Here is a 15,117-nt window from a genome sequence, read left to right on the forward strand (position 1 = left end):
TTTGAAAGAAATTGTTTATTATTACATCGACAGTATTTAAATATTATTATGATTATTTATTAATCAACATGAGAATTGTAATACGATCAAAATCGTGTTTCAAATTAATCAAACCAAAAATGTATCACAATAATTAATATTTTTCTAATACCCATTTTCAATAGCGCTTATCCTGTTCAGGGTCGCTGACTGCCGGTGATCAAATATTCTAAATTCTCTTCCATATTTCTAAATTTAAAACAAGAAATTCTGCACATTCTTATATTTATATATTACATTTTAATATTTATTATTAAAATCAGTTTCAAAATGTATAAAATGTGGAAAAATATATTTTATTTATATTATATAAAATATCTATCGTGTTCATTTCATATCATTAAATATATTTTTCCATAATGTTCATATATGAAATATTTAAAAGTTACATTAATATGTAAAATGTATTATTCTGTCATGTTCAGATATGAAATCTTTACAAGTGTTATATTAACATGCAAAATGTATTGAAACATTTAAAATCTTTCTAGCAAAAATGTGAAATATATATTTTTAAATTTAGATTATATATAATTTATAAAAGCATTATACAATATATCAAAATGTATATTACTTCCGCTTACAATGAATATATATCCATTTTAAACATATACAAAATATAAATACAAATACAGGTGTATGTATGTATATATGTATATATATTTTTTTTTTTCCACTTTTACTTAGGAAAAACAATAGCACAGTGGATTTTATTTCAGTTCAGTAGTGAAATAAGAAAATACACAAAAAAACTTTTTCTCTAAAATATTTTATTTTAAAGCACTTCACATAGATGAATGCAATGCCGCTCCACACATGACCTGACCACGAGGCTTCATTCATATATGACCACCTGAGCTTTGAAATTCTTGATGGATTTCTTTTGTTTGTTTGTTTCGTTTACAACCTGAATGGGCGCTATTTACCAAGCATCAGTGGTTAATAGTTCTGCAGTGGAAAGTTGATAGTGTAACTCATACCCCAAAAACATATTTAACACTGTATGATCAAAAAAACAAAAAAACAAAAAAAAAACACACAGGTCTCATTCTCAGGCGTCAGGCGTGTTCGATCTTCTCTGGATGTGTGAGATCTCCAGGATGGGCATCAGGAGTTGGAAGGCGTCCTGGATGTACGACGCGCTGTTGGACGCCTGCGAGAGGGGGAAGACAGTTCAGCGTTTTACGAGCCACAAACCCCACCCGTCCTCTTAAATGTGGACACAAACCTCTAAGAAGACTCCTGTTATTAGCGGGTTGAGGACTTCTCCCTTCTCGTTTACCTAGAGAAGAAAATTGAAATTAATCACTTATCGTTGCATATGTACATACCTATCTTTTAATATTGATCATTGTACTCACCCCGGTTGCTGTTAAACAGGCGGTGAACTTCTTGGAAAGCAGCGAGACTTCTTTACACAACACGACAGTTAGCCTGAGCGTGGGAAAAGAAAGGAAGACAAATACTTTTAAATGTGTTCATGCGAATGTAATGAAACCTCTGTGATTTTGTCCTTTCCAACTTCAACTCTTTTAATAATAATATACTGTTTACATGAAATTGTACCTTATTTTTTAATTCCTTGTTATTTACTGGATTTTTGGTCAAATGGATTTCATTCAGGACTCAACACTTTTGGTTTGTTTGCTAGCAGGTTCTATTATTTATCAATTTTTTGAACAAATGAGCAATTTCATGTAATATTCTTAGTTTCCGACAGGGGCTCACAGTAAATGAATGGCAAAATTTTGCTTTTTCAGAAGTGAAGATACCCTTTCCTGACTTTGGAAAAGAATGATGTTTTAATGGTACAGTATATAGAATATATAATTGAAAAAAACAAAAAAAATTTTGTGGTTATTTTCTAACCTGCATGTTGTGCAAACAAACTGGAATTCAAACGGTTGAAAATAAAAATAAAAAATTATATGTTAGACCAATGAAAAGACCTTATGTTGCTTAAAATCGTATGCATAAAAAAAAATGACAAGACTACGTATGCGGCCAAGAATGGCTCCGAACAAGCTATTAAAATGGAAAAAGGCCAGAGGATTAAAATATTTCCATCTTTTAACACATTCACTGCCATTGACGGCTTTAGAAGTCAAATATCCATGTTAACTGGGAAGGCTGGCAGTGAATGAGTAAAGGACAACAATGTATTTATTTTACTGTGACAGGACGTCCGCCTCCACGCCGCCGTTGGAGAGCAGCAGGCTCTCGCCCAACTTGTGGAAAAGCTCAATGGAGCGCGCCGTCAGCTCGGCCAGACTCCTGATGGCTGCGGCATTCACCTCCTGGGGACGAGAAAATAGTTCAAAGTAGTACTGGGACCTAAATTAAATGAAATCTAAAGCCTTTGTAATGTATTGTGTTATAACATAACAAGCATTATGTGGGACGTATGTGGCTGCGAACCGGTTAGTGGCCAGGTTGAGAATTTTGTAGCAGTTCACATCTTTACTCAGTGCTTCCTTCTTATAAAGTCATTTGTTCACAAATAGTAAATATATTTTGTACTTCAAAAAATATTTAGTCACTTGGCCTCAAAAACAAAAAAATCCAATCCTTTGACAAAATCCCCAAAAGTCATCTGTCCAAATTGTCCTTTCTTCACAAAAAGGAAAGAAAGATGTTCACAAAAGTTATTCACTTTAAAAAGATTTAAATAGTAAAATGTCCACAAAAACAAAATAATTTCCTGCTTCTACAAAAAGTAAAAACATATCCCAATAAAGTCCTCTGTCCACTAAAACATGTTTGTTCAAACAAATGGAAAAAAAGACATGCAAATAAAGTCACTTGTTGCTAAAAAGTTGTTTTGGACTTTAAAAAAAACCCTCAAATTAAATCATTTGTCCAGAAAGTTAAAGGATCCAAATGAAGTCCTTTGTTCACATTTTTAGTTGACAAACCATTCACAAAAAAATTGAAAAAAAAAAAAAAAAGGGAAGTCATTAACCAAGAAAATATAGTGTCGCAATTAGCTAACTCTTTAAAAAATATATAAATAATTGTTTTCTTTTTTTTGTAAACACTAATAGGATTTAATGCTGCCTAAAATGAGGGATGCTGCATTTCCCAAAAATGTCGTACATTTAAGGCGTAAAGTACTTTGAATGCGCTCCGAATGTTTAAACGCTAGTGCTCAGAGCACTTGCATACTCTGAGCACAAGATGGTGCCGTTACATTCGGGGTGGTTAGTGTGTCCGTACCGCCACTGTGAGTTTGGTCCTTTCGTCCTCGTCGCCCCGGTCGTCGTCCGCCGGTTCACTCAGGTCCACGATCACACAGCAGGCGTCTTTACAAGCCTGTTAGGGCTCCGAGCCACACGCTATCAACTAACAGCCCAAGGAGGTGGTGAAATCTTCATTTGAGCGTTTATTCCATATCCTTGCCATCCATCTTAAAGTCTGTGTACTAGTACGCTTTTGTCCTCACTAGTAAGACAATTCAGCACACTAGCAGGATATGGAATAAATGCTTAAAGGGTTTCCATACAGGTTTTATATCATGAAATTATGGGCACCTTGCTGAGTTTTTCGGCCGTGGCGGAAACGCTGAGACCCTCCAGGGCCTGGGCGAGCTCCGCCTCGAACTCAGAGCCATCTTGGTCTGGAATTACACACAAGAGTAGCCGTTAGCATGTAGCTAAAAAGCATTGTAGCTAACGACTAGCGACAGTTTCCTGTCTGTTTTGCATCTCTCAGGTGTCTTCATTGGGTCAGTAGTTTTACTTTATTTTAGTTTTATTTTACAGTTGCGAACTTCTATCAGGACTTTTTCAAGTGTAAAAGTCTTTTTAACAATATACTTTAATTAAATGCAATTCCTTAATTGAATGAATGTATGTAATGCATAGAATTGAATCTACCGTAATCTACTGTCCATTAGTCAGTGTGTTCATCATGGTCTGTAGTTTTATTTGGTTTTACTTTACAGTGGTCAACTTAATATATCTTTTTTTTAAATGTTTAAAATACTTTAGAAATTCTATTTTCATAATTTTTTTAGCTAGTTGAATTAGTTAACTGAATTGATTTCACTTTCCATTACCCGGTGTGTCCGTCACGGTGAGTATTTTTCCGTTATATTTGTTTGCTAATGCAGTTTGTCTACCTTTCATATTTGTCTGACTGCCTAGACCACGACATTCTTTTGAACGTGGACATTCTGAAACGAAAACAACCCGTGCTGGACTTTGAACCTTTCTTCTCGTCCACGTCCTCGTCGTCAAACTCCGTCATGGAGAAAGCGTCCTTGATGAGCTCCAACTCGTCCCTGAGCTTATGCTGCTCATTTCCCGACAGTGTTGTCAACACCGATTTCACCTGTCGGGGGGAAAATAAAAATAAAAAATAATGAAGAAAAAGTCCTTCCTTTCCTCGCCCTCTCTTCCATCCGACCTTGGACTCGCTTTCCCGAGACAGCAACTCCAGAGCCTCGAGGTGGGCCAGCCCCTGGTATTGGTCAAAGAGCATCCCGTAGTGAGCCACCGCCTTCTTCTCTGAGGCCGACGACTCCTCCGTTCGAAGCTCCTCTCGCTCCTTGGCCTCCCTCAGCACCTGACGAAAAGACGGAAGCGTCAGTCCTTCGGCTCTCGCCGTTCCTCCTATCCGCTTTGTTTTTTCCACCTGCGACAGAGTGGAGTTCCTGATCATCAGCCCTTTGGTTTTCTTGAAGCCGGGGTCGCCCTCGGCGATCACGTCCATCGTCTTCTTCCCGATAAACTCCAGCGCGTCCAGGCCGCCGCTGATCACCGTCTTACCCTGCAGGCACGGGACCGTACTGTTACGCGAGACGATCGAGCGCCAGTCCAAGTTTTTATTGAAAACTCAACGCAAATAAAAGTCCTTTGTACAAAATAAAAAGTTTTCAAAAGTAAAAAAAGTCCTTTTTAAACAAAAAAATATTTAAAAAGACAGAAACATTCCTTTATTTGCTAAAAAGAATGTTTACAAAAATTAAAATGAAGTACTTCATTAATATTTTTTTAATTTAAAAATAGATTCAAATAGTCCTTTGTCTAGAATTTATTTTTTTTAAAGATCAAGTACTTTGTAAACAAAGTTATTATTTTAAAAATCCAAATAAGTCCTTTGTTTCCAAAGGTTTTTCACACGAAAAAGATCCCCAAAATGTTTTATAAATAGTCTTGTTCACAATTGTTTTTTAATTGAAAAAGCTAAATGAAGTACTTTATTAACAAAAGTATTTTTGATTAAAACAGTTTCAACCTTTATGAATAAAAAGCAACAAAATAACCAATTAAAGTCCTTGGATTACAAAAAAAAATACAAATAAAGACCTTTGTTTACAGTATTTTATAAAAAAAAAAAAGTAAAAGTAAAAACAAATTCAAATAAAGTCCTTCGCTCACAATTTTTTTTTATTAAAGAGATCCAAAAGTCCGTTGTTAACAAAAAGTTTAATAACAAAACATCCAAATAGTTCTTTGCCCAGAAAAATCTTGTAAAAATATATCCTCGCTCAAAAATATAGATGCAAAAAAGAAAGCAAATTAATTCAAAAAGTTTTTCAAATAAAGTCAATTGTCCACTTTTTTCCAAACACTTCCAAACAATGTCTTCAACTTGAAGTAGTAACTCCACAAGTGAGGCATGTGGCATCCATTTTGTGTCCAAACATGCCCTCGACCACGATGTTGTTGTCTAAAAGGACGCCACGACGGACTTACGGTGTTCTGAACGACGCTGCTGAGCGACGTGAGCATCCCCATGGCACCGCCCACCGCCGTGGCGCCATCGCTGGCCGCCCGTTCCGTCTCGCCTCCTTTCTGATCGTCCTCATCCCCGTCTTCCACGTCGGCCGACAGCTCGGTGGGGCTCGGGATGCCCAGCGACGTCTCGGCCTTCTCGATGACTTGGGTCAGCCCCTGGCCTGAAGGACGAATGTGATGTCATAGTACGTGGAGGTTTGTGGGGTTGTTTTTGAGGCGTACTCACCCACAGTGGCCACGGTGGCTGTGGCGGTGGACAGGATGGTTTTGCCCCAGTTGCCCCAGTAACCCCAGCCTCCCTGGGCAACTGCGGACTGACGGGGTGCCTAAAAGGAAGGAGCACAGTCATGCAGTCAAGTGTTTTATTTCGGTAGGTTTCTACTTCCTGTTTTCATTCCACTTGGGTGCATAGAAAGCCAGGGGCAGTATTGAAAAATCTTTCATTTTTTTACATTTGTGAACAAAAGAACTTTATTCAGAGCTTTTTAAAAAAAAAAAAAAAAAAAAAAATGTCAACATTTTAGATCATATGTTAAATCACCAAAATACGACCAAAGTAAACAGATTCAGATTACTTTTTTGTGAAAAAAGGACAACTTGCATCTTTGTACTATTTGTGACATTATTATCCTTTTTTTCTTTTTTTGAACAGAGGATGATTTGCATCTTTTTTTAAGAACTTTATGTGACTAGATTGGTATTTTTTTTTTGTGAAGAAATACTTTATTTGGAAGTTCTTGTTAAATTGCTAACAATTTGGATGTTTATTAAATAAAATGTAAACACAGGGCTGTATTTGAACTTTTTCAACCTTTTAACATTTGGATTTTTTTTTCTATGAACAAAATGACAATTTGTATTTCCTTGTGAACAAAAGACTTCATTTGTATCTCTTGCTAAATACCAAAATAGGAAACAAAGAACTTCATTTTTAGATCTTTTTGTAACTCTTGTGATCGATTGACTACTTTTTGCATGCAAACAAAGGATTTAGTTTGGATTTTTGTAGTAAGTAAAAAACAATTGACTATTTTGATTTTTTTTTACCTTTTGTATGTAGTTTGATAAATTAAAAAATGGAGAACAAAGAACAAAATTAAAAAAAATGTTTTACTAACAAATGACTATTTGGATCATTTAGTTTTAATATTTGTGAATAAAGGCCTTGATTTGAACCATTTTGTTAAATAACAAAAAAAAAAATTGAACATATGGCTTTATTTTGGAACTTTCTTAAAAACTATTTGTGAAGAAAATACACTATCTGGCTTCTTTTTCAATGTACTTTTTCCCCCCATTTTTCTTTCCGTACAAAATGAGTGAACAAAGGGCTATTTGAAGTGGAAAAAAAACAGCTTTGAGTTTCTTTTCAGAACCATATTGTAAATAAAAATATATTGATTTGGCTCTTCCGTAATTGACGGCTACCTTTTCCGGCTGCCCCTCCAGCTTAGGCGTCTCCTCCGCTTCGGCTTTAGACTCCGCCCTCCTCCTGGCTTTCCTGGTGGGCGCCACGTCCGTCGACACGTCGGGCGAGGTCGGCGGGGAGCCGTCGGGCGTCTCGGCGTCCCGAACGTCGCGTGCGCTAGCTTCGCTGTCCGACATGGTCGAGTCGTAGCGCACGCCTGCCGTGAAAAAATAAATCAAAATACCCGGCATCTGTAAAGCTGACGTGTACAATTAACGAGACAGTGTGGCACATTCCAGGGTTACATTTGATAAACAGGGTGGGCCTAAATTAGGTATACACGTACAGTAAGTAAAATAACTACTACTAATGTATACTATCATTAGTAGTAGTTATAATTCCACACCCAGACTTCCAAACTTGAGCCAACATTGAAGCTTTAATGTCCCTTTGCGGTTTCATCTGAAATGCTCCTTTCCTTTTTCATTTCTTGCTGATGTCCGCCAAATCAACAGGCTCACACTCGGAGCTTACAGTACGTTTGGGCCCACCCTGTATATTTCACATGATACATTTTACTGCACTATATTACTTCATTTACTACCTCCCAACGCTGTTAAATGCGTCTTTTGGACCATAACATGACACGCAGTATCTCTACACGTGCAGCTACAAAGTCCCATAAACGATTGTGAACGTTTGTTGAACCTTATCATTTGATGAAAACTATAGAAAGATGACGTCATCAGCCAGCCACGTGAGCAGTTAAACAGTGAACACTATTTGATTTATTTAACACGAATTAAACCAAGTTTCGGCCAGAGTTAATCGAAGACATATTAGGAAAGCTAACGGTTATGTTTTAAAGCAGATTTGGTGGCTTTTAATGCATTTAAAAACCACTGGTCATCTTTTTAGGACCATCATTTTGTAAACAACAACTCACCTCGTCTCGTCCTCTCCAACTGTCAAAGTGCGGATGCTAGCAGTTACGCTAGCCTCCGTGCAAAGTTTCCCTCTTACCAACAACAAAATTATATACGTCCACGGTACTAGTTCGTGAATCGGTGTACTCGTATGGTCTTAGAGGGGATAAAGCCTCTAAATGTTCATAATGTTGCTCCTCTTTTTGTCTCCAAAATGGATTAGCCACGTCACGTTCGCGTCTACGCCAACAACGGCTAGGCAACCAAAGGAAATCTGGTTGGACATTTCAAAATAAAGGTTAAGTGATAACGTTTGAACCGAACTTCCGATAGTTGGCTCGAGAGCAGACAGTAAGTGCAATAATTAAGTAAATATCAATATGTAATACATGAATTGTATGTACAAATGTCACTATGACTACAATTTATTGTGCTATTTCGAAAAAGGCGACGTTTGTCCAAGTGGATTATCTGACAACAGACCACGCCCACTCACTCGGCTACTATTGGCTACCTGAACACAGGGGACGAAAACAACTTCCGTATTTGCCTCGAGAGTTGCAAATAAGTATTAGTAGGTAATATAATAAAATGAGTAATATTTAGGTAAATAGAAACACATTATGACCACATATGTACTGTATATGTAAATGCAAATATAACAAAAACATATTTTTTAATTTGGGAAAAAACAACGAAGTTTCTCGATGGCTTTACCTGACAACAAGCCACGCCCACTCCGTTTACTCCACAATTTCCTACCTGAACGCGGAAGTCGACGACACGACCCAAGCGAACTCAGGTTGTTTTTTTAAAACTTCTAATGCTGGATTGACATCAACAAGAGGATTTATGGGTGAAAGACCAAGTCATTTTATACATTTACATAATTATTAAGCCTTTAAAATTTGAAATCGTTTGTGTCGGTTGAGGATTTTGAAGATAAGCCTGAGTACAAGTAATCAGTAACTAAGTAATTTACTAGCACATATTTGTGTGCGTGTGTGTGTGTGTTTGTGCGCGCGCGCGCGCGTGTGTGTGTGTCATTTACAGTGGAACCTCCAATTTCCCAAAATGGTCCACATTTGTAGACTTAAATCTTAGTATGCTCCGAAAGTATTCATTCCGAGAATTGTTTTGTTTTTTCTTTGGCTTTTTTAAATTTATTTTATTTTTTGGTGAGTTCGATATTATCTGAGAAGGGTGATGATAACTATAGACATGGAAGTGGGTCTTACTACGACACAGGACAGGGTCTATCCATGCAGACCACTATGATTCATAAATATAGTTAGTTACATATCAATCAAATGAAGCACAAATTCATCACCCCAGTGCTAATGTAATGCCAACTCTCAATTTCACATTTGTATTCAAATTTTATTTTAGTTTTATGATATATTGGTTGGAGGTTGGCGGCACGGTGGACGACTGGTTAGAGCGTCTGCCTCATAGTTCTGAGGAGTTTGCATGTTCTCCATGTGCCCGCGTGGGTTTTCTCCGGGCACTCCGGTTTCCTCCCACAACCCAAAAACATGCATGGTAGGTTAATTGACAACTCTAAATTGCCTGTAGGTGTGAATGTGAGTGCGAATGGTTGTTTGTTTGTATGTGCCCTGCGATTGGCTGGCAACCAGTTCAGGGTGTACCCCGCCTCGTGCCCGATGACAGCTGGGATAGGCTCCAGCACGCCCGCGACCCTTGTGAGGAGAAGCGGCTCAGAAAATGGATGGATGGATGGTTGGAGGTTCCACTGTACATGCGACTACAGTAGCTGATGATGAGGGGTGTAAAAATGTCACCTGACCCGTTTTTGCAGGTTTGGCTCTCGTCGACATGCTAACGGCTATAACCATCCCCGTGCTACTGCTCCTCTGCGTGCACGCGGTAGATGGCGCAGAGAAACGCTCGGATACGCAGACCGTGTCCGGCAGTGTCGTGCTGAAGGAGGGAACCGATGCACTGATCGAGTGCAACGTGACGGGGGTCCGCAGTGATGTCAGGTGGTACGGTCCTGGCGGACATCTGCTGGTCGAGGTCCCAGGTAGGAGGAAGTCCTCCATTGTGGCTTATCGAGAAAAAACAGCAACTTAACGTGACAGTGATCGCCGTTGTTATGTTACTATTGTTGGGGAAGTGGCTTATCAAGGAAATCGGGCAACTTAATACCCTTTTTTTTTGTTCCTGTTGGCGGGAAGTGGCGTATTGCGGAAACATAATTATTTTTTTCAAGCAAACTTAATATCTTAGTCATCTGTTGTTTTGTCACTGTGGGTGGGAAGTGGCTTATTGAGGAAAGAGGGTAATTTAGCATCACACGGGTAGGAAGGAGCTTGTCAAGGCAATTGGAATTTCATCTTGTTTGTTTTGTCATAACTGTTGGGGAAGTGGCTTATCGAGGAAACAGGGCCACTCAATTTAATTTTGTATGTGGGATGAATGATGTATCTTAACAATACAGATGGCGTTTGGCTATTTTGTCACTTCTGTTGTGAAAAAGACATATCAAAGAAACGGGGCAACTCAAATTCAGTCATCTCCGTTGTTTTGTCGATGCAAGCGGCGAAGTGGCTTGGCATGGAAGCAGGGCAATTTACCATCAGTAATCTCAGTTGTTTTGTCACCTCTTTTGGGGAAGTGGCTTATTGAGAAAACGGAGAATTAAAACTTGTTGTCTTTTCACGGCAGGTGTGACGTGGCTTATTAAAGAAACAGGGCAATCCCTGCATTTGGATTGTGACTTGAGGAAACAGGATAACTTCATTGCTTCATCCCTGCAGGTGGGAAGTGGCTTATCGAGGAAACAGGACAACGTACCGTAGCACTTGTTTTTGTCTCTGCGGTTGGATTGTGACTTGAGGAAACAGGGCAACTTAGCACTCAAAACAGGATAACTTAATTGCTTCATCCCTGCAGGTGGGAAGTGGTTTATCGGGGAAACAGGGCCACTCTACAGCAAACCTGTCTCCATTGTTATGTCACTAATATTGGGGAAGTGGCTTATTGGGGAAACTGGGCAATTTCACTGCAGTTGTGAAGTGGCTTATCGAGGAAACAGGGCAATTTAGCATCCTAGTCATCTCTGCAGGTAGACATGGCTTTTTGGGTAAACAAGAGTTGTCACTGCAGTTGGATCGTGACTCATCGAGGAAATAGGGCAACTTAACACCCGTCGTTTTTGTCTCCACAGGTGGTAAGTGGCTTATCGAGGAGACGGGGGAACTCAACATCACGGCCGTCTCCTTCGAGGACCGCGGCGGCTACACGTGTGTGACGGAGGGCGGCAACTACAGTGTGACCATCCGCGTGGCCTACACCCACAGCGGTCTGGGCGTGTACTACGTGGGCGTGTGCCTGGCCGCCTTCTCCATGACCATGGTCCTCAACATGGCCCTGCTGGGCATGGTCCGGAGCCACCTGAAGAAGACGGAGCGGGCCATCAACGACTTCTTCCGCACTGAGGGCGCCGAGAAGCTCCAGAAGGCCCTGGAGATCGCCCGCCACATCCCCATCGTCACGTCGGCCAAGACGCTGGAGCTGGCTAAGGTCACGCAGTACAAGACCAAAGAGTTTGCGCGGCACATGGAGGAGCTGGCCCGCAGCGTCCCGTTGCCACCGCTCTTACTCAACTGCCGCGCCGGCGGCGAGGAGGCGGGTGGCGGCGAGCCTGCACAGAGTGGGAGGGAGGTACGTGACGACGGGGCGGCCGCAGCGGGGTTGATGGCGGGGGGTGAGCGAGGAAGCGAGGAAGACCGCGCGGATGTGTCGGTTCACTCGGCGTGAAGAGGACGAGGCTCTCGTCAACGAACTTTGATTAACAAGCATACAGTCGTGCTTTGAAATGAATGGAAATGCAACTAATACATTCCAGCGCAACCAAAAAAACACTCACAACGATGAGAAAAGTTGCACTCTACGGTCATTTTCCTGATCAAAACATACAGTAATAAAATGGTTAGATTGAATGTAAAGAATTAAAGAGTTTGTGCATCATGATAATTCAATGGGCATTGTGTTGCTCCTTCTGGTGTGCACGCCTTGGCCATGGGGGCAAGTTCAACCTCAATTCCAATGAAGTTGGGACGTTGTGTTAAACATAAATAAAAACAGACTACAATGATTTGCAAAATTATTTTCAACCTATATTTAATTGAATACTCTACAAAGACAAGATATTTAATGTTCAAACTGATCAACTGTATTGTTTTTAGCAAATAATCAATAACTTCGAATTTTATGGCTGCAACACGTTCCAAAAAAGACCTGTATCCCATTGAAAATGGGTGGCGCATTATGAAGCGTAAAATACGACGGCGGAGACCCCGGACTGTTGAACAGCTGAAGCTGTACATCAAGCAAGAATGGGAAAGAATTCCACCGACAAACCTTCAACAATTAGTGTCCTCAGTTCCCAAACGTTGATTGAATGTTGTTCAAAGAAAAGGTGATGTAACACAGCGGTAAACATGACCCTGTCCCAGCTTTTTTGGAACGTGTTGCAGCCATACAATTCTAGGTTAATGATTATTTGCTAAAAACAATCAAGTTGATCAGTTTGAACATGAAATACCTTGTCTTTGTAGTGTATTCAATGAAATATAGGTTGAACCTGATTTGCATTGTATTCTGTTTTTATTTATGTTTAACACGTGCCAACTTCATTGGAATTGGGGTTGTATGATACTTGTGTTCAAATTTAAGTTCAAAGGTTTATAATTACCTTGACATCGGTGCTAGTTTCGTTAGCCCGTTTATGGTGTTTTGTATTGTGTGATAGCATCAAGCTAGCGGACCTACGTAAGTCAACGGTAATGTGGTTTGAATAAATACACAATTTGTAATTGTCGTTGCTTTGTGTTCAGTTTTACAGGAAACTTGCAGCAGGAGTGACAAAAAAATGGCTCAAAGCATCTTTTTTTTCCGAAGACGTGTTCACTACCTGCCAAACTGCTGTTTGTTGTGAAGTTCGCTGCTTCGAGCTAGAGCGCGTAACTCAAAAAGATTAGGAGTTTTTCCTTATAAATATACGACTTGTGGAGGGGGAAAAAAATACTTCCTTAAAAAGTAAATACAAAATTAAAATGAAAATAAAAAAGCTACATACTGGATGTTTTGTGTTCTTGAAAATATGACTTTATTCTTGTAGAATTAGTTGTCCTTTTTTTCTTTCCCCAACAAAAGATTTTTTCAAATGTATTAGGGTGATTTTATAATGTAAAAGCAGACGCTCACACATAAAAGATAAATAAAAGACTCAAAACAACATTGAAAACACTTTCAGGGCGTCTGTGTTGTGTATCGAATCGACCACAGAGGGCGCTGTGCCATTATGTATCAAAAGTTGAGTTCACGTACTGTAATACACTTTCAATCTGCTTTCCATTCACCTCTTTTTCTGGTAATTCTCCATGAAAAATGCAATTTTTGGGGTCCATGTTATTCACTCCTCAAAAGAAAAAACGACTTTTCGTAAGTGAACATTAACACCGAACACAGCATGCCTCGAGGATCCCCTGCGGTTTTGGGAAATGAATGAAAAAAAGCGATTGACTGTAACCTCTCAAACCTCACTCAACATTTCCGACTGTAATTGGGGACAATTTGCGGTTGCGTTCTCGGACGTCATGGAATTTTCAAGTGCTTGATGCGCACTGTATTTGCACTTTCTGTGCAAAACAAATGGCCTCATATTAGACTTCCGCATTAAGTTGAAGTACAGGCATTTTCTCCGTGCATTATTTGAAAGCGTTTTTTTATTTTTTGAAGAAGAAGAAGAAAACAAATGTTCCCATACCGGGAGTCGAACCCGGGCCGCCTGGGTGAAAACCAGGAATCCTAACCGCTAGACCATATGGGACCTGTTTGGCAGTAGTCATTGAGGGATCTTATATCTTATCGTATCTTATCGTTGTCTGGGGTTTCACGTCCTTGGTAGGGTCTCCCCATGTCAAAAAGGGTCCTCGGTGAGGAGCCAAACAAAGCACAGGAGGGTAGCCTCCCACCGCCTTTGGGTGGGGGTACGGATCCTGACTGTTGTTTGTGCCAATGTATCCCACCCTTTTTGGAGTCCTTTGAGGGGGTACTGGAGAGCGCTCCCGCTGGGAACTCCATCATTCTGCTGGGGGACTTCAATGCTCACGTGGGCAATGACAGTGAGACCTGGAAGGGCGTGATTGGGAGGAACGACTCCTGAGGCAGCTGATGGGTACCCTCTGGCCAAGTGGAATGCGGCTTTGGTGGTCGCTGAATCAAAAACTCGAGTATGGGAGGAGTTCAGTGAGGCCGTGGAGAAAGACTTCATCCTTCGTGCTTGTTAACGTTTAACTGTGGATGTAAACGACAAACAGTTCTTTCAGCCAGAAAAAAAAAAAAAAAAAAACTATAACATGAAGTAAAACATAACATATACGTAGTCGGCGCCAATGCAGTTTTTTTGTTTTGTTTCTCCCACTGTGCGAAGTTATCGAAATGGGTATGGTATATAATTTAAAACAAATTCATTTTTACCTCGAGTCGAATCAGTACTTCTACCTTTCAGTTATTTACTTATTTATTTTATTTTTTTTGAAATAAAAGTCGCTGTACTTTTACTTATGCACAGTGTGAGTACTTCTGTGCCAACCCTGGCTGTTGAGCATCAGGTTGTAGAGCGGCGCAAACGAAATCACAATAACCTTGGGCCTCTGTGTTGTTGACGCTCTCAAAAATAAATAGATAAATAAATAAAATCAAATCCATCCTCCTTCCCCAGACCTGTCGTCTCCGGAGGCGAGCTTATCTAAATAGAATTGATTGACCCCAGAGATCATTCATCACGCCAGGCCCCGGCAACACAGAGATTTGAAGGATTTGAATTTTGCCAGCAGATGTCGCGGAGGTGAGCCACACATCGATTGGATTGGAAATAGCTTTTGCGAGTGTGTGTGAGAGAGAGAAAGAACAATGTATGCAAATGAGCTATGCATTATGTAAAATGACATTTATATGAACTCAGGTTTTTTTT

The 15,117-nt window shown here is 39.9% G+C and overlaps 2 protein-coding genes and 1 non-coding gene across 4 annotated transcripts; 1 reads left to right on the forward strand and 2 right to left on the reverse strand.

Moving 5' to 3' along the window:
* Nucleotides 1-806: 806 nt before the first annotated feature.
* On the reverse strand, nt 807-8,368 carry fam114a2 (family with sequence similarity 114 member A2). Its single transcript, XM_061702287.1, has 13 exons — nt 8,135-8,368; nt 7,209-7,405; nt 6,007-6,106; nt 5,739-5,941; nt 4,675-4,809; nt 4,447-4,605; nt 4,248-4,371; nt 3,570-3,655; nt 3,256-3,351; nt 2,212-2,336; nt 1,401-1,473; nt 1,268-1,321; nt 807-1,192 (listed from the first exon to the last, which is right to left on the reverse strand). The coding sequence occupies exons 2-13, from the start codon at nt 7,383-7,385 to the stop codon at nt 1,091-1,093; spliced, it is 1,434 nt and encodes a 477-aa protein (XP_061558271.1). The 5' UTR covers nt 7,386-7,405; nt 8,135-8,368; the 3' UTR covers nt 807-1,090.
* A 505-nt stretch (nt 8,369-8,873) lies between these two features.
* On the forward strand, nt 8,874-13,332 carry LOC133416065 (microfibrillar-associated protein 3-like). Of its 2 annotated transcripts, none has more exons than XM_061702704.1 (3): nt 8,874-8,916; nt 9,934-10,158; nt 11,305-13,332. In XM_061702704.1, the coding sequence occupies exons 2-3, from the start codon at nt 9,951-9,953 to the stop codon at nt 11,895-11,897; spliced, it is 801 nt and encodes a 266-aa protein (XP_061558688.1). In that variant the 5' UTR covers nt 8,874-8,916; nt 9,934-9,950; the 3' UTR covers nt 11,898-13,332. The 2 variants fall into 2 exon arrangements, with proteins under 2 accessions (XP_061558688.1, XP_061558687.1); XM_061702703.1 differs by having other exon boundaries at nt 8,881-8,970.
* Nucleotides 13,333-13,899: 567 nt separating this feature from the next.
* On the reverse strand, nt 13,900-13,971 carry trnae-uuc (transfer RNA glutamic acid (anticodon UUC)). The gene has a single exon. It is a non-coding gene; the product is annotated as a tRNA-Glu (tRNA).
* Nucleotides 13,972-15,117: the final 1,146 nt, after the last annotated feature.

This window comes from Phycodurus eques, chromosome 17 (genome assembly GCF_024500275.1).
Source record: "Phycodurus eques isolate BA_2022a chromosome 17, UOR_Pequ_1.1, whole genome shotgun sequence".
NCBI classification, from domain to species: domain Eukaryota; kingdom Metazoa; phylum Chordata; class Actinopteri; order Syngnathiformes; family Syngnathidae; genus Phycodurus; species Phycodurus eques.

Coding starts and splice junctions, on each gene's coding strand:
- LOC133416065 (XM_061702703.1), top strand. Junction 10,159..11,304: donor TCTGCTGGTCGAGGTCCCAG/GTAGGAGGAAGT, acceptor TTGTCTCCACAG/GTGGTAAGTGGCTTATCGAG.
- fam114a2 (XM_061702287.1), bottom strand. CDS start 7,385: ATGTCGGACAGCGAAGCTAGCGCACGCGACGTTCGGGACGCCGAGACG. Junction 6,107..7,208: donor TGGAGGGGCAGCCGGAAAAG/GTAGCCGTCAAT, acceptor CCTTCCTTTTAG/GCACCCCGTCAGTCCGCAGT. Junction 5,942..6,006: donor AGCCACCGTGGCCACTGTGG/GTGAGTACGCCT, acceptor TTCGTCCTTCAG/GCCAGGGGCTGACCCAAGTC.